Below are 18714 nucleotides of genomic sequence, written 5' to 3'. Positions count from 1 at the left end.
CAAAGCTTTATTAACACATCAACAAAACACACAAGAACACTTGCCGTGAACAGCTTTTCCTGTTCAATTACCACTGTGCCCACAGCAGGGCCCCTCCCCCCCGGGCCTGCGGGCAGATGGCCGGGAAGGGACTCAATCACAGTTATGCCGGTGCAACCTGATCAGCTCAGGGCAGTGAGCACAGGCCTAGGCCTGGGCCTGGGCCCGCGAGCCAGGCTGGGGCTAGAAGGTTTTACTGCAGCAAGCCACCAAGGGCTCTGCCCCACAGCCTGCCAGTGTAAAGCAATGTCAGAGCAGCATGACCCCCCCAGCGAGGGGCACGGGGGGCTGTAGTGCAGACCTACCTCGTGAAATAACACCCCAGCGAGGGTGCTGAAAACATCAATGATTAAGAAACATGAACTAGGCCTAAGAGCCCCATGGAGAGCGGGCGAGGCCGTTGGCTCCCTGCCCGCCCCGTCCGGGCAGGTGTGTAAGAGCAGCGGCTGGGGATGGGGAAATTGCACTCAGAGCTGGGGAGAGACTCAGACTGCACAGCCAGACCTCCTCGGCAGACGGCTGGCGCTCAGCGCCTCCCTCACATGGCTGCCAATCCCCACCAGCTCCAGCACCTGGCAGGATGGGGCTGCCGCCACCCCCATGGGCCTGGCCTATGGAGGGCTTCCTGCGGCGGTGCCCAGGGCCTTTGTTCTGAGCCACACGGCGCTGGCAGATCACAGCCCCTTCTCTCCAGGCCCCCGCAGCCCTCTGCCCCCACCCCAAATACTACACGTAATAACTCAGCCATCTGAGCGCCAGCTGCCTCTGCCAGCCACGCACATGGAGACAGCCAAGCCCACCCTGCCCAAGTCTCTTCAGAGCCGGAGCCAAGCCCTTTGCAGGGAGCTCACCTGCCCACCCATGAGGGGCACACGCCCAGCTCTGCCAGGGGGCAGGGCCCCTCAGTAGCAGCTGTAGTGGGGCCTGTTGTAGGGGGGCCCAGACCTCCACCTCACCGGCTGTCGCCTCATGATGAAGCCGTGGGAGTGCCCACCGCGGCCTCTCCTGGTTGGGCTGTGGGGGTACGGAGGGAGGCTGGGCGCTGGGTTTCCCGAGAAGCCGGGGAAGGGTCCCAGGGCCGGCAGAGCGTGCGGCGCGTCCCAGAAAGCTTGAAAGCTGCTGCCAGGACCTAGGGCGAGAAACAGGGGGAACCACACAGATGAGAGAGGGTCAAGTGCCTGGCGATTGGGCCCAGTCAGTCCCGGCACCCGGGCCCCTCAGAGCAACACCCCTGAGCAAACACTAATCCTGCACACAATCCTTCGGCTGCAGCTCTCCCAGAGCTTCACCGGCTGGAGCCTGGGCTGAAATGCAGCCAGCTCCTAGGTGCAGCCGGTGGGTGTTTACACCATGGAATGACAGCTCAGGCCGGCAGGAAGGGCTGCAGAACCACACAGGTCGACGGGGCGGGGCAGAAGAGGTGGTTACTTTGTCAGAGTTGGGCCAGGAGCCCAGGACAATTCTTGAAACCAGGTGGGGGAGGTAATGTCCTTAATTGGACCAACCTCTGGTGGGGAGCGAGACAAGCATTGGACCCACCCAGAGAGGTCTGGGCCGGGGGCTCAGAGGGTGGAACAGCCTGGTGAGGGTCAGGAGTTAACATGTTTCAAGGGACCACTCAAGATAAAGTGGCCTGTTAACACCTCTCCAGTCATGGGGGTGGGGGAGAGGAGGGGAGAATAAGAGGGAAGAAAACAAAAAAAGGCAGAGGAGGGGGTGGCAGGGGGAGGGGTTAGTGGGTTAACAGGGCACTTCATCTCCAATGGTGCCTGGAAAGGTGTTAAATAGCTCTGCTAAACAACAGTGGGGAGGCTCCGAGTCCGTCCACACAGGGGATAACACCCGCTCAGGCTGCGGGGCTGGAAAATGGCAGTGTAGACATCCGGGCTTTGGCCACAACCCTGCAAGTGGGCAGAGTCCCAGTCCCCAGCCCGAGCCTGACCATCTACACTGCGATTTTTAGCCCCACAGTCTGAGCCCTGCAAGCCACATTCGGCTGACCCAGGCCAGCTGCAAACGTGCCCTTGGAGCCGCCGTCCCAGACCGGAGGAACAGCTCTGTGTAGTCAAACACTGCTCTCTCCCCCCACCAGAAGCTGGTCCAATGACAGACGTTACCTCCCACCCTGCAGCTCCCATTCCTGTAATTCACCAAGACGTCACATCTGGGCCAGCCCCTGCTCTGCACTGGGGACCACGCTGACAGGGGGAAGAGCGCCCCCTACTGAATCCCCTGGGATATACATCCCCCATGCAGGGGGCACAGCTAGGACTGGAGGATCTATGGGTCAGCCCACCTGGCTCAGCAGTTCTGCCCACCCCATCCCCAGGAGTTCTGACACATGGTTATTCAGGAGAGGCCAGGCCCAGCTCCAGCACTTTTCCTGTCCGAGCCGGGCTGAGGGGAGCCAGGGGACCTGTGCAGAAGGGGCATGGGAGGAACGAGTGTGACACTGAGGTCTCAACAGATGCTGCCCACCTGCCTGCTTCCTGGGCTGCCGACTCCCCTCCTCGCTCGGTAAGATCCTGAACCATGCAGTGGGGGGGCAGGGGAGGAGGAGCGGAAGGGGGCCGGCAGGGACCAGGAGTCCAGAGCAGGCCAGAGATCGAAGGCTCACAGGCGAGCGTGAGAAGCAGCACAGGGCAGGAAGGTGGCAGCAGACCCATAAAGATGAGGAGCGGTTTGGGCCGTGGGAGAGCAGCCAGGGCAGGGATACACGGTCACAGCCGTAAGGAACATGGGAACTGCCGCATCGGATCAGACCGACGGCCCAGCCCAGGCAGCCAGTGACCAGCTGCTTCACAGGCAGGTACAAGAGATCCTAGAAGGTCCAACTATGAACCTGCCCCCCAGGGGCATTTCCTCCCAGTTCCGGGTGAGTCAGGGCTGGCTCAGACCCCCCTCTAACCCGCTGGAGCGTAACTGCAGCGATTCTGTACGTACCAGGTCCAGTCACCTCTGTAATGCTACTAAGCTCTTGGCCTGAGACACGTCATGTGGCAGAGAGTCCCACAGGTCAGTCACTTTCTAGTTTATTGAGCGGCCTCCCGGTTCTAGGGTTAGGCTGCAGCCGGATAGACGAGGAAGGAGCAGGGCTCGGAGAGGTGACAGCAGTGGGAATGGAGAGGAAATGTCAGATTGTGCAGAGATCACAGAGGAGACAGGCAGAGCGGAGTAGCCACCTGCAGAGGAGGCAGCAGAGAGAGAGGTGTCCAGACCAGACTGAACAGGAGCGGGCAGAGAGATTGAGGCAGGAAGTCGTGAGTGCCAGAGGCCCCCCCAGGTGAGAATCCCCCGGGGCCAGGCGCATCAAGAGCGTGGGACCCAGGACCTACCCTCCGCACTGTAGCCGGGGCAGTTGTCAAAGCTGATGTATCCGGAGAGGGGCGTGCCAGGCCCTGCGTGGCTGGGGAGGAAGGGGGAGTCTTCCTGGAAAACAGGATCCTTGGAGGGGCAGCAGAAGTCGAAGGCGGGCCAGGGTGGAGGGGGTGGCGGGCAGGCGCTGGGCTGGGGCGTCCAGGACAGGCGGCTGTTGTCCCACTCGGACCCTGCAGAGCGAGAGATGTTCCTGAGTGTGGTGCCTGGGACGGTCATGGCAGCAGAGCCGGGCAGAAGGGTTGAGAGCTTTACCGAGGACAAGGACTCCAATCTGGGGGGGCCGCGCGGCGAGAAGGAGCCATTTGAGACAAGGGCCAAGTTTGGGTCAGCTCCTTCCTCGCAGGCTGGCAACTCCGAGCCTGCTCCAGCCCCCTGCAGTTCTGGGGGGCCGCAGCCTCTGGGGATGGCATCCTTGGGATGTGCCAGATTTCAGAGGCGCCAGCAACGCGTTGGCCATGCCCGCCCCATGCTGGCTCTTGGCAGCACTGTGCCCAAGCCCCACTGGCACGACTTGGGTGCAGTGGGTGGCATTAGAGACCATGGGGTAGGGGGGCTGAGGAGAAGAGCTGGGGGCTACCGCCATCCCCTCCCCCCCCCGCCCATAGGGGCCTCATCAGCATCAGGGCATGGCCATGGGCACAGACTGATGAGTGTGGGGAAGGTGCCCACCCCCCACTCGGCAGCACAGCGCTCAGCCAGCTCCCCTTGGAGGGGCCATGGGCTGTCAGCAGCAGGAGGGAGGCAACCAAAGCCAGACACTGGCTGAGGAGGGGGCTGGGAGCCGCCATCAGGCTACTCCCTAAGCAGATGGGGGTCCCTTCTCCAGCCGCCTCCCCCGCGCGATTGCCTAACCTGAGGAAGTGCCCACAGTCCCTGCCCACCACCACCAAGATCTTTACCCCAGGGGTAGGGTGGAGCAGCGTGGGGCGCCGGGCAGGGGGTGGGCTGCGAGCCCCACTCCAGAGCGTTTGCCTGAAAGCAACCTGAAGAAAGGAAAAAGCGGATCCATCAGCAGCATGGCCACCTCCCACCCCCCACAGCCCCTCCCCCATCTCCCACCCCCTCTTGCCACAGCACACCCACCCCCACTCCCTCCTCCCCACTCCCACCCTCCCGCTGCATGCCCACCCCCTCCTATTCCCACCAGCAGCAAGTGCCACCCTCGAGGGATGATCCACACTGGTGTGCCCGTCGTCATGACGTCTGGGCACTGTCGGCCCTCCTCTGCCACTCACCGTGCTGGGGTCTCTTCTCCGGGATCTCGACGCCCCAGGCGTCGGCCACATGGGCCAGCAGCAGGTGGGTGACCCGGCGGTGGACGGCCCGGTTCCAGTGGACGCCGTCCCCGCTGCGCTGATGCGCCTCGAAGCGGAAATAGTAGTGCAGGTCCAGCACGTCGAAGTGGTGGCTGCTGGCCAGGACGGCCCCGTAGAAGTTGCCCTCGATCACTTTGTGGGGCAGCTTCTTGCCTTGGTGCTGCAGCTGGAGGCAGAGCAAGGAGCCATCAAGCCAGGCCAGCAGGGCTCCCACCGACGGGGCGGGTGGGAGGGGGGACCTGGCCCCACAAGAAGACCTCACTCCTGGGGACGGTCCAAGACAGCAGGATGGCCTGGCAAGACACAGCCATTCCTGGGGGTGCGGGGCCCCTTCGCTAACAGCCGCAGGCAGGGACAGGGAACACCAATACCAGCTGGAGTGCTGGGGCCGAGCCCAGAGCTCCCACCCCCGTCCAGCCTGCTGCCTAGCACGGGGGGCAGCCCAGCTGGGGGCTTTTCCTGCCTGGGCCTGTTTAGTTTTAACCCCTTGGGGCCTGCCTGTCAGTGCAGGCTGAGGCTCGGGAACGAGGGAGGAAGAAGAGAACGCTCACCGGAGCAGGCTGTTTCCAGGTAGCCAGGGGCAAGGAGAATGGTCAAAGTTAATGGTAGCTTAGGTACAAGTGATCATGACTTGATCACAGTTATAAGGAGCAAACAGAATAAAGTCCAGGCCAGTACCAAATCTTTGGTGGCTGAATAGGGCCAATTTCAGTGAAAACCAATAGGAGGCAAATCAGCCGAGAGGAAGAATTGAATCAGGAGAATGGGAATGATCACTGGGGGGAACTGCTTAAGAATTAGATGCCCCAAAAGCGACAATCAAGGAAGAAGGACGTGCTGGTTAAATAACTGACCTGGGTTTAGAGTGGAAGTGAAGACAGCTAGAAAACAAAATTAAAAAATAATCTGTAACAAATGGAAGAAAAGGGAAATTGATTAAAAAAAAAGAAGAAGAAGAACATAAATCAAAAGATAGGAATTGTAGAAAACTGATAAGCCAAGCGACACAATGAGAAATCTGTGGCCAGCAGAGTTAAGAACAGTAAAAAGGAGTTTTTTAAATATTAGGAACAAAAAGAATCTTAACAATGGTATTGGTCCATTATTAGATGGAAGTGGTATTAAGCAGAATAATGCAGAAAAGGCAAACGTTCAATAAACATTTCTAGTCTGTATAGGGGCGGGACGGGGAAAACACATGATATAAAGTTGGGTATTTTTAAATCAGCAGGTCTAGATAACTGGCATCCAAGAGTTTTAAAGGAGCTGGCTGAGGGGCTCCCTGGACCGTTAATACTGATTTTTAGTAAGTCCTGGAACGTTGGGGAAGTTCCAGAAGAAAGCCACTGTTAACAGGTTGACCCAAGTAATTATAGGCCTGTCAGTCTGACATTGATCCCACATAAGATAGTGGAGTAGTTGACAAGGGACTTGCATTAATTGCATTATTTTCTTTTAATTCTTTATTAATCAACTCAACATAGGATCGATTTTCCAGTAACCCATCAAATTAACTTGATCTCTTTGATGAGATACCAAGTTTCATTAATAAAAGTAATAGAGTTGATGTAATATACTTAGAATTCTCCAGAATGTTTGATTTGATGCCGCACAAAATCTTGATTAAAAAATTAGAACAATATAAAATTAACATGGCACATTAAATGGATTAAAAACTAGTTAACTGATCGGTCTCAACATGTAATTGTAAATGGGGAATCCTCATCCCTACGGGATCGGTTCTTGGCCCTACTCTATTGAACATTTTTATCAATGAACTGAAAGAAAACAAAAATCTTCATCGAGAAAGTTTGCAGCCAGCACAACAATTGAGGGAGTAGGAAATAATGCCGAGGAGAGGTCACTGATCCAGAGCGATCTGGTTCACGTAGCCAACTGGACAAAAGTAAACAGTGTGTGTTTTAATACGACTAAATGTCAACGTGTACCTCTAGGAGCAAAGAATGCAGGCCAGGGGATTCGATCCAGTGCCTCTGAAAACCACCTGGGGGCTGTGGTGGCTAATCAGCAGCACAGGAGTTCCCAGTGCCATGCTCTGGCCAAAGAGTGAATGTGATCATGGGATGCACGAACAGAGGAATCTCAAATAAGAACTGAGAGGTGATTTTCCCTCTGTATCTGGCACAGGGGCGACCATTGCTGGGATCCCTGTGCTCAGTTCTGGTGCCCACAATTCAGGACGGATGTGAATAAATTGCAGAGGGGTCAGAGAAGAGCCAGGAGAATGGTTAAAAGGTTAGAAAACCTGGGGGGGGATTTCTCTGGCCTGTGCCAGACAAGCCAGACTAAATGATCTAACATCCCTTCTAGCCTTAAGCTCCAGGAACCTGTGTCTCGGAGATTTCAGAGTAGGAAGCGGATCGTGAGAGCTGACAAGGCCTGTTTCCATACAGTCCCATCGCACCAGAGCAAAGGCCCAGCCAGTACGAGGCAGAGCCAGGCTGAAGGGAACCCCTCACCCCCCCAGGAGCACTCTTGGCTGCAGGAGGCAGCGGGGTAACTTTGGAGCTGTGACTAGGATGTCAGACAAGGCCTGTCCCAGGAGGGTGCCCTGTGGGGGGCTGGGTGACCGGAGGAGTGTGCCCCTGTGTACTGGGAGCGATGCAGCAGTGGGTACCGGCCCCCCAAGCAGTGGTAGGGCAGCCATGGGCTGGTTCTGCCCCTGGACTCAGCACCTTATTCCAGTCCCAGTCCCAGCCGTACATCCCCCAGAGCACCCCCAGTGAGCAGCACCGGGGTCCGGGACGAAGCTGCAGTTTGCTTTACCTCTGGGATGAGGAAGCCCCCAATGATTTTGTGGCCCACGGGCATCGTCATGTTCCACACCAGGAGGCAAGTATGGGGCAGCACCCTGTCCAGCCGGTTGAAGGCCTTCTCCAGATTCACCCGGTACTGCTTCATGGACTTGGAGCCGTACCTGCAGGGGCGGCAGAGCAGACAGAAGTCATGGCCCTCGGGACAGACACGGGCTAGGATCCATTTGGCCCCCATGAGGAGCCGCACTGGAGCCTGCTGGCCAGCTGCTCTGCAGAAACGGCTCCTCACAGCAGCAACAGCTCATGCCCGTTTCTACGGGCCAGGCTGGCCAGGAAGGCGGTTGGCAGGGAGGGGAGGCTGCCCCACCATCCCCCAGCATGGGACATGGAGTTTGCGGGGTCAGGGGGAAGCAGACAGTGAGACACCGCCTCCATACCCCCGAGCAGAGCAGCACGAGTGGCACCCCTAGGTGCTCAGAGGCCGTCGGCCTGGGCGACAGCCAGGGCAGGATGCACACGCAGAACCAAGTGCCCTCCTCTTGGGCAGGGGGCAGCCCCGTCACTGGTGCTGGCCGAGCCAACGCCCCCGGCTCCTCATGGGGCCTGCACAGATCTCTCAGACTGGACTGGACTAACGCACGCTGCTGGCTGCACACGCACAAGCGGACGGAGCCTGGCTGGCCCCACGGAGTGAAAAGCGAGAACGTCTGTGTGGCAGGCTCCTTGTATGGACGGGACAGATGAGCTGAGTCAGGAGAGGCTGGTTTGACCCTGCTGCTCTGTCCAAGCAGAACCGCACTGTAACCCATGACCCGACACAGCCAGGCCCCTGGAGGGCCACAGCACCCGCCACAGCCAGGCCCCTGGAGGGCCACAGTTCCCTTTTCAGATCTGGTCACCTCCCACAATGAGGGTTTCAATGAACCAGCTATCATGCGCCTACATGCCGAGCGCAAGCCCTCGGCTGGACCGATTCAGAACTGCTGATCTGTGTGTCACAGGCCCCGTATTGCCAGCGGAGAGTCTCCTTTAGCTGCACTGGCCAGGCTCTGGCAGCCAGAGGGACTAAGTTCTCTCCCTGAGGGTGCTGTGCAGCCCCATGTGATGCCGCAGAGGCCTGAATTACCCTGCCAGGGCAGGGGGGCAGCGGGTACCTGCTCACGTCCCATAAGCAGGAGTTGATGATGACGACGTCGGGCTGGGGCCCAGCCTGGAAGTCAGCCAGGATGCTCTCCATGTAGTCGGAGTAGATGCGAGTGACGAAGTAGAAGCGCACCAGGTGGTGGGCCGTGCGGTACTGCCGCACCTCCTTGTAGTTGGTGCCATTGGTCATCTCGCCCTTCATGCCGCCTTCCACCAGGCAGTCGTTCTCGAAGCTCAGCTCCCCCTGGCAGAGACAAGGCGCAGAGAGCCCTCACTGGCATGGCCCCCGAATCCTCCTATTGCCTGCAACGAGAGCCCTGCCCGGATACAAACTCTACAGCACAGCAGCATGTTGGGCCACAGCTCGCAGGAGCCAGCGCCCTACACGGGCAGCTCCTCCAGCGTGGCTGTACCACCCCCAGCCTGCCCACTGGGACAGGCACCAGCTCCCCAGCAGCTGTCCCTGGTCGCACGGGTGTGTGCGAGCTGCTTGCATGCACTAGCGCGGCCAGGGACAGCAGCGGGTGAGCCTGGTGCCTGCCCCAGTGGGCAGGGCTGGAGATGGGGCTGGGGGTGGTACAGCCGCATAGGAGGAGCTGCACACGCAGGGCGCTGGCTCCTGTGAGCGGCAGCCCGACATGCTGCTGCTTTCACTGCTCCGTAGAGCCCTGCAGCTCAGCGGATAACCCACATCTGCGGATATAAAGTCTGTACGTGTGCAGGGCTTTACCCACAATGAAGCGCTGCCCTCTCGTGGCCGCTGTCTGGCTAGCACCCTCAGAGGTCGTCCTCTGTCCGTCCCAGCCCAGAGAGCTGCACCCAGCTACCAAGCCAGTGCCTGCAGCCATCCCGTGAGCAAGGGAGCGACACGAGAGCCCTCCTGGGCACAGAGGAGCTGACCTGCCCCAGGACACAGCACACCAGGGCAAGGCCTGGGATTGGGTCCCAGAGCCCCAGTTCCAGCCCAGTGCTGTCTAACCACAAGGTCTGGACCCAATACCCAAGCCCCACGAGTCCCCAGCCCCTTCTCAAGGCCTCACCCCAGCACCGTGGGACATCACCACTTTCACTCTCCCTCTGGACGGCTGCAGTGTCTGAGCCCAGCCAGGGGCACGGAGAACAGTGGGACATTGCTTTCCAAACACCGGCCAGCAGGGGATGCTCAGGTGGCAAGACATCCCCCATCCTACATGTGGCACCACAGCCAGCAGGAGGAGTGGAGGGGGGTGCACCAGGCCCAGGACTGTTTTGCTTATTCAGCTACATCTGGGTTTCAAAGCCTCCCACCGGAAACAAGAAACCATCCTCCCCGCCAAGCAACACGGCTCCTAGATGACGCAGCTGGCCCACACCCAACAAGCTGTAGCTGCTTCCTCTATTGCTCAGCCGGGCCTGGAGCCAGGAGCATGCACTCTGCATGCCTTTGGGAGGGCACCAGCTTGTCCGGCTACTGGCCAGCAGGCAACCAGATTTGTTTTCTCCACTTCTCTTTATGCAGCAGCAGCCGCCACCCAAACTGGTTCTGTCTCAGCTGGGAGCACACACCAGAGCTGACTGCACCAGAAGCGACGGCTGTCAGGGGCGCAAGGCCCAGCAGGGGGCACCCATGGGCACTGAGGCCCGGATTGGATAAGTGCCCCAGGGAAATGGCAGCCGGGTGTGATTGAGTTCCCCAGGCCTGTGGGACAGAGATTGGCTGCTCTGGATTCACAGGCACAGCACCTTGGCTTTCAGCTGGGACTGGCTGAGGAGAGCATCCTTCTGCAAAAGCAGCACCAGGTCCTTGTAAACCGATCGCTGGACTGCAAGGGAAAAATAGAGACAGAGATAGCCCAGGGAGCGCCCGTCTCCAGCGGAGCAACATCTTCGCCTCTTGGGCACTAATGCAAGAACCAGCCCCGGGGCTCATTCGGGGCAGGGTGGAAGAGGCTCTTGCTCAGAATCAGGCGTGTCTGCACTGGCCAGGAGTGCGTGGCAGGCTGCGGCCGGGTGGGCAGATGTCAGGAATGAGACGACGTGCCAGCTGCCGTGCTGGGGGTGGGCAGGGCAGTCATGCTGCATGGACTCTGGGGGTGCCAGGGCAGTGCTGTGGAGCGGAGACATGGGTCCAGCTCACCCAGCGTAGGGAACACCCCAGCTTCAATTACGGAGTGGGGCCAGAACAACAGGGCAGCCAGAGGGAAGTCAGAGAAATCCACTTTTCTCCTTGCTGGGCTCCAACTCCGCGCCCCCAGCACCAGGAGGCGAGTCCAGAGGCCTGGCTGCCCTTTGCCTGTACCCAGCCAGAACGGCCAAGGAAGGGGGTTACCCCACGCAGCCGCTCTGTCTGTGCAAGCCAGGGCAAGACCATGGTTGCTGGCGAGGCAGAGAGCCTCGCTGGCGCTGCAGGGGGCTTGCAGTCTGGCACGCAGGAAAACCCCCTTGGGACTTAGAGCCAAAGACAGCTCTGTTCTACCATGGCCGAGAGGGGTCAAGGGAACCCACCCCCCACGCTGGGGGGCTCCAGCATTCCCTTAGGCTGACTCACCAGAATCCCCCACGATCACCACAAACTTGTTGTGCAGCAGTTGCTGGACTTCCTGCGTGAAGAAAGTGACCATGGCTCCTGCAGGCGGCAGCTCCTCAGCAAGAAAAGACCTGCTCAGGAGAGAAGAGAGAGGAGACTGAAGCCTGCATCCTCCTCCATGCATGCTAGGAATGGCCTCCGCACCTCCCAGAAAAAACACACGGGCTGCCCGTGCGCTGCTCTCAGCACAGGGAGGCCAAACACGGAGCTGTCGGCCAAGATCAGGTGCAGCGCCAACAGGAAGCACAAGAGCAGCTGTTGGGTTCGTGATTTGTGTAACTCTGACGTGTATTCAGGTCACGCTTCCCCAAAACCCTTTGTACTTCTGCTAAGAGAAAAATGTATGGACCATCCTCCCAGCATGCTTTGCACTTGGGCCAAGGGAGCAGGTAAACTGCAGGTGACCCCTCTTCCTGGTACCCGTAGAAACAATCAGGGATGAGGTAGGTGTTATGTGGAGCTTCACAAACTGCACGCTGGGCCAGGGTGCTGCATGCCACGGCTGGCTGGGACAGAAATGGCAGAGTGACAGGGTAAAATGTTTGGTCTCGTTGAAGCCTGGCCCTTATACCTGGTACCAAGGGAGACCTAGCACAGGACGCCTCTAAGTTTGGCTGACTTGTGGAAAACGTCTTTCAAAACAAGATACAAAATGGGCAAGAACAGGTCTGGAAACCGTAGGGTCCATCGTGAAAGTTGTAACAAACCGAGGCCTGAGTAAAGACAAGACATCAGCCCATCGTTCCAGAGCAGGTTCGAGTTTGCTCTGCAGACGGGCGAGTTAACCCTTGCCTGGCCGTACTGTGCTGAACCAGCTTTGTCTGCACTTCATTAACCCAAACCGAGCACTACCAGAGCCACACAAAGCGACTCCAGGCCGTGGGCACTGACCCAGCACGGCCGGCCAGCCGGACCCAGGAGGGAGCGCAGAAAGGGAACTCGAGGTGCAGTCCATGTCTTGCCACTGGAGTGCTGCAGCTGCTGCTCCTTGCCGGGTGGGAGGCAGGGCGGAGACCAGGGGAACCCAGGCCGGGATTCGGAGTCAGGCTCTGCTTTTGCCCTGCACCGAGACACGCTGCATAGCGTGGGCCACCCCCTGGCACTGGGGCAAAGGATGAACCACGCACAGAGCCAGGGTGAACAGAGTCCTTAATTACCCAGCTACCCTCCCTGTCTTCCACCGGCTCCCCCACCCATTCCGGGACAGCCCATTAGAACCCAGCCCGTTCTCTGGCCCGGGGCCAGGCGTTGGCAGCAGCAACCTCAAAGCCTGCATGGCCCAGCGTTCCTACCTCTGCACCACGGAGCACTGGGCCTGACATGCAGAACCCGAACCACGGAGACCCCGACCGGCACCCACTGGGCCTGACGTGCAGACACTGAACCAAGCAAACCCCGACGGGCGCCGACTCGGCCCTGCCCCTGGAGGCCCGACGGGAAAGAACGAGCCTTTTGGCTCCGCTTCACCCTGCAGCTTTTCCAAGGAGAGCCGTGAAGGGGGCGGGGGGCAGAGAAGCAGGGCTGTGCCCTTTCTGGCTCCTTTAGCCTGGAGTGAAGGTTTATACGACAGCGCCAGAGAGAAATCCAGGCTCCACTGTGCCAGGTGCTGTACAAAGAGGCAGGCCTGGCCCCCAGGAACGCCCAGCCTGAGCAAAGGGGGAGCGCGAGGGACTGCTCTGCAGATGGGAGTGGAGGGAGGGCCAAGGTCACAGGGGAGTCTGTGGACACACTGGAAACAGCCCAGCTCTGCTGAGGGCCAGAGCAGAGGCTGAGTTTGCGCCATACTGTGGCGCAGACACCCCCAGGGCTCTGACTGGAACAGGCTGCGCTGCCCACGGGCCCCAGAACTGCGTGGAGCCTGAACTTTGCCAGCACAGCTCCTGCGTTTCTCTCGCCCACCTCCCCCACATTCCTGGCTGACATCGCTATGCCAGCGAAAGCACTGTCCGGCCGCCCAGGCCCAGCCCGCCACGGCAGCCTCCCCCTCGGCAGGGCTTGTCTTGTTCCCGGGCGTGACTTTATCATTACAGCAGCCTGCCCTGTTTTCACGGGTGAGGGGTTACAGGACACTGACCCACCTGTGAATCCCCATCAACGGGGGAAAAGGGGGGTGGGATTCAGGCTGTTAACACCCGCTGCAGAGGATGAGAGCCCTTGGGACGAGTTCAGCAGCTCCTGCCCATTCTGGTCTCCATAGCCCCCCACACCTCCTGAGTCTCTCTCTGCAGGCTCCACTCCTGCTCTTTCCATGCCGTACGTGCTCCTTGCGTAGGGACACACTCACCTACGGGTACTGTTACACCGATGCAAGGCCCATCCACTGGTGTAACAATACTGAGAGGTGTGGCTTGGTCCCCATCCCACCTGTGAGTAACTACACTGCTCAAAGCCCTTTTATCCTGGCAGGACGGCCTCAGCTCTGGGGCTGGGCTGCTTTCACCAGGCTGGCAGAGTTAGAGCCACTTGCGCACAGACAAGCACCAAGGTACAAAAAACAAAACAGGAGCAACAACTGTGCACAGCTTTCCGGCCTCTCTCCATTGCTGGGGCACACCCCCGGGGCGAAATACTGGCCTACCACGGCCCAGGGCAAAGCTCCCTTGGACTTCACTGGGGCCCGGATTTCTCCCCTCGTTTTTTTTCCTTTGTAGGTTTAGTTTAGCAAAAGTTTGGGATGCTGCTCTTGTACCTGCCTTCCCACCACCACCCTTTCCCCCTCGGGGTAGACAGGGCCCTAACTGGGCACTTTTGACAGAGCAATTTCAACGTCGGAGAGAGAAAAGCTAAGAACTATGTTATTGCAACATTAAGCCTAAGTGAGGAAGCACAAGCATCCGGTTGCGACTAGACTGCATTGCAGCCCCAAGTGGGGGTTGTTACTCTCAGCCCACCCCAGGGCGGAGGGGTCTATACTGCAGTGGTCTGGGTAGGGTCGGCACTAGATCAGCTACGGGTGAGAGGCGAGCAGGACACCACGCTGCCCTTTCTTTAACCATTATCATTATTAGCCAAGCAGGCAAATGCCTCCCCAGCAGGGCACATGACCAGAACTTGCATTACTTACCACATTCTCCATCCCAGATAGTTCCTAGGTGGTTGTCAGCAGGTGATCACAGTTTTCCTGGCTAGGGCTTATCCCTTACAGTGGGTTACGCTGACAGGCCCTGGATTTCATGCGTCTTGGCCTCTTTTTCTTATCTAAACTCCCACACCCATATCTCTGGGGGGGTCACCATACTGTTAAATAGTTACCTATTTACCGCATTAGCCTTTGTCAATTGGTTGCCATGGTATTTCTGTAACATCCCCACTGTAACTTCAGCAGCAGGCAGAAAGTTTGCAGGTAGAGATGGGATTTGTTTTTCTGACTGATGTCCCTTTAGCCCCGTGAGATTGGTCACCTAGTGCAGCCCAAGCGCTGCTTTCCTGTGGGCTGCTGGGCTGTACCTGCTAGCAAAAGGCCCCAGCTCTCTCCCTGCACCAGCGCAGTTTGCCCTGGAACTTGGAGGTTATACATATTCCTTAGACTCTTCTTCAACTGTCAATAACCTTGTAGCGTCACACTTCCCATCAGTCAGTTCTCCAATAACTGCCCTTAATTTGTGGCTTCCTGTCACCTGCCCATCAGTTCCTCATACCAAACTAATCCTAAATCCTAATTAGTTATGCTCAGCAAACTGCCTTACAGAACATACGACTGGCCAGACTGGGTCAGACCAAAGGTCCATCTGGCCCAGTATCCTGTCTCCCGACAGTGGTCAATGCCTGGTGCCCCAGAGGGAATGACCAGAACAGGGAATCATCAAGTGATCCAGCCCCTGTCACCCACATGTCTTGGGAACGTGGGATCTCTCCTTGCATTACAGCATCAATCAACCTTATCAGGAAGGCTACACCATCCTAGAGAGACAGCATCTTCTGTGCCTCTTTATTTGGCTGCACAGCTCCAGCTTACTGTGAAATGCCAGAGTCTATCCAAAGACATGTCCGTGAACTTGTCCATTGCAGGGCTGAGATGTGAACTGCTATACTAACAGGTTTGCATCAGGTGAGCCAGAAGCCCTCTCTAGCTCTCCGCCACCAGCCACAGCTTTCAGAAAAATATCCCCAGTGCAGACAGGGCTAAACCAAGAGCAAGTTTTTCCATTAGCTTAAAGGCCACAAGTGGGACACAACAGCTATCTTTATGTCTCCGTGCCTCCAGGCAAGGGTCATTTGGGCTCATCCAAGATGGAAGAGGGTTTGGTTCGTTGTGTTTTTAACCCCTGCTCTGAACTGGCACTAAAGCCGAGGAGAGGCCCCCCAGGCCTGCAGTCAGCACCATCTCCTTCCTTCAGACCCTTCACCCAGCCAGTCACCAACCGCCAGGAAGTGCCCACCCAAGGTCACCACTGTGACCAGCTGTGAGGGTACCTGGAAGTACAGAGGAAAGTGAAGCAATTATCTGCAGTTCCAGGGCAAACTGGGCTGGTGCAGGGAGAGAGCTGGGGCCTTTTGCTAGCAGGTGCAGCCCAGCAGCCCACAGGAAAGCAGCGCTTGGGCTGCACTAGGTGACCAATCTCACGGGGCTAAAGGGACATCAGTCAGAAAAACAAATCCCATCTCTACCTGCAAACTTTCTGCCTGCTGCTGTTACAAAGGACCAACGCGGAGCTCCCAGCTCCAAGCTAACAAAATAACCGCCGGTCCCCGGCCATGGCTCTGCTGAAGCATCGTTCACCCGGGGGGGGGGGTCCGGCCAGGGCCTGAGGTCACTAGAGGGGAGAGGAAAACAGGGGTATCCCCCCTCCCACGCTTTGTGCTCCGTTTGCGTGGGTCTGTCACACGGCACCAAGAGGGTGAAGTTGTCACCCAACATTGCGGGTGCGGCTGGGAGAGGAAGGGGAAGCTCGGGGGGAGCTCATCTTTTGGGGAGGGGGAAGGGGCTAATTCCAGCGGTGCCCCGTTCCCCCCGAGCCACGTGCTCTCAGCAGAGGGCGCAGCGCCTGTCCCAGCCCCCCCGGCGACCGGAGCCCAGCAAATACCTGGTCACTGGCCCGGCCAGAGCCCCGGAGAAGCAGCGCTGGGTGACCCCGGCAGGGCGCCCCGGGGAGGGATTTAGCACCCACTTAACAGCGCGGCACGGCGGGCAGCGAGTCTGGCCGGGGAGACGCCCCCTCCGCCTGCAGCCACCCGGGCACCTGGCCCCAAACAGCCCAGCCCGCGCTGCCGGGGGTGGGGGCGCGGGGCACCTCCCCGGGCTGGAGGGAAGCGCAGGCGGCGAGGTACCGCCGCTTTTCCCGGCAGCCCGGTCCCCTCGCCCGGCGCGACCGCGCTGCAGCCCCCGGGGCGAGCCGCGTTACCCCGCATCCACACCAGGCGGAGGGGTCAAGCCCGTGTCCCGCCCCCCCGCACTGGTCCCTGTACCTGCTCCCCGGCGCCGAGCCCGTCTGCCCGCAGGGCGCATGGCGGGGACCCAGCCCGGCCGTCCCACGTCCTGCTCGGCTGCCTGCGTCTGGCTGGGCTCGCCTGCCCCCCCACCCCGCTTTCACTCTCCGCTTCCCTGCCCCGCCCCGCCCCGCCCCGCCTCGCCTGGCCCGGGGGAGGGGGGGCACAGGCTGCTGCTGCTGCAGAGGACAAGGCTCTCGGGCCAGCTGCTGTGCGGGGGGGTTAAGGGGCTCAGAGATCAGCTGGAACGAGACCCCCCCTCCGGGGGGCTGGAAAGCCTGAGCAGGACCCTGACAAGCGGGGCGGGGGAGGACACACAGCTGCGTCTCCCAGCGAGAGGGCGGGGCAGTGGGGGCTGGATGTCGGGGGGCTGCAGGCTGCACCCCCTGGCTGGAAGCGGTTTCCATCACATGCAGGGTTTGCAGTTTGGTTCAGTGGCTCTCAGCACCCCTCTATTCACGTTGTTCCAGCCCCCCTGGGTCAGCCCGTGTGGGGGCTTGAGGAGGTGGGGGTTTTACTAGGCCAGAGCAGCTGGAGGCAGGTTCCAGCCAAGGGGAGAGTCGGGACAGTGGGCAGTGCAGACAGGAGCCACCGACCCCTGAGCCAGTTAGTCCCTCTCCCCGGCCTGGTACCTGTGCTCCAGAAAAGGGAAAGCCCCATTTCCCACCCCTCATAACCAGCCAGTCCCCACCCTGGGCTGGATCAGAACCGACAGCCCCCAGAAAAACCGTGTCCCATTCCCTGCCCTTCACCCCCAACCAGCCAGTCCCCTGCCTCAGGGCTGGATGGGACCCAACACCCCCCAGAGGGGTAAGGCCCCGTGTCCCATTCCCACCCCATAACCAGCCAGTGCCCATCATGGGGCGGGATCAGAGCTGATGCCCCCAAGAGGGGGGAGGTCCCTTTCTCTGCCCCCTGAGACAGCCAGTGCCCTGCCCTGTGGCCAGATCAGAGCTGGTGCCCCCAAGAGAGGAAAGGCCCTGTGTCCCATTCCCACCCCCCATAGCCAGCCAGATCCCCACCCTGGGGGCAGATCAGAGTCAGCATCCCCTAGAGGGGAAAGACCCTGTGTTCCATTCCCTACCATCCTAAGCCAGCATGTCCCCCTGCCTTGAGGACAGATTGGAGTCTGTGCCCTATAGAGAGGAATGGCCCCCTATCCCCTCCCTGCCCCTGAGCCAGTCAGTTTTGAAGCCAGATTAGAATGGGGCATTAGAAATTGTGAAAGGCCCCATATCCCATTCCACAGCCCAGCCCTGAATTTCTTTGTCCTCTGTTAAATAGAGGAGCAGATTCAGAGCCTACAGCTCCGAGGCTATTAGCCATGAGCCCAGCTGACCCAGAGCTGAGTGTGTGCCATGCCACCAGACTGCCTTAGCAAACAAAATCACTTCATCAAAAACACCCTGCTGTGCAGAAAGAGGTATAAATGCCCTCCCTCCCCCTGCTCCTATTGTTTGTGAGATACATGGAGTGGAGAAAACCTTATCAGAGCTTCCAGTGCTGGTTGGCTGGGAAACAGAGAGAATTCAAGGCCATCCAAAAATGAATCCAGATAGGACCCGCTAGGTCTGGGGTAATGTAGATTCACAGTAAGCGCACAAGCTGGCTGGAGAGAAAACACACACACACACACATTATACTGTTTTGACCAGGGTGCCCACTGTTGGGGAACAATTGTCAAGACCCTAAAATAAAAAAACCCTCAAAATGCAACAGGTAAACTTACTACCAAGATTTCTTTTACTAATTTACAAGTGTGATGCTAGAACTTTAAGGAAAAGTCCCCTGAAAATCCATGTTTGAAAGCGATAAGAAATGTTGAGATTAAAGGGTTAGCGTTGTTGTGGAAAAGATGTCCACTCTAGCCTGGTCCACACTACAGCGTTAAATCGATTTAAACAGCGTTAAATCGATTTAACGCTGTACCCATCCACACTACAAGGCACTTTAAATCGATTTTAAGGGCTCTTAAAATCGATTTCTGTACTCCTGCTCAACGAGAGGAGTAACCCTAAAATCGATATTACTATATCGATTTAGCGTTAGTGTGGACGGAAATTGAAGT

At 58.6% G+C, this 18714-nt stretch overlaps 1 protein-coding gene across 2 annotated transcripts; it reads right to left on the bottom strand.

The window, feature by feature from the left end:
- On the bottom strand, positions 1-16704 carry PCED1A (PC-esterase domain containing 1A). Of its 2 annotated transcripts, none has more exons than XM_030564334.1 (9): positions 16626-16704; positions 11181-11290; positions 10376-10455; positions 8665-8897; positions 7521-7671; positions 4653-4899; positions 4317-4400; positions 3375-3587; positions 1-1168 (listed from the first exon to the last, which is right to left on the bottom strand). In XM_030564334.1, exons 2-9 carry the CDS (start codon positions 11251-11253, stop codon positions 942-944), a joined length of 1308 nt encoding a protein of 435 aa, XP_030420194.1. In that variant the 5' UTR covers positions 11254-11290; positions 16626-16704; the 3' UTR covers positions 1-941. The 2 variants fall into 2 exon arrangements, with proteins under 2 accessions (XP_030420194.1, XP_030420193.1); XM_030564333.1 differs by lacking the exon at positions 16626-16704 and adding an exon at positions 14284-14364.
- Between the last annotated feature and the right edge of the window lie 2010 nt (positions 16705-18714).

This window comes from Gopherus evgoodei, chromosome 5, assembly GCF_007399415.2.
Source record: "Gopherus evgoodei ecotype Sinaloan lineage chromosome 5, rGopEvg1_v1.p, whole genome shotgun sequence".
Classification (NCBI taxonomy): domain Eukaryota; kingdom Metazoa; phylum Chordata; order Testudines; family Testudinidae; genus Gopherus; species Gopherus evgoodei.
Note: the sequence above shows the minus strand (reverse complement) of the source record. Positions and strands in the feature narration are given on the sequence as shown.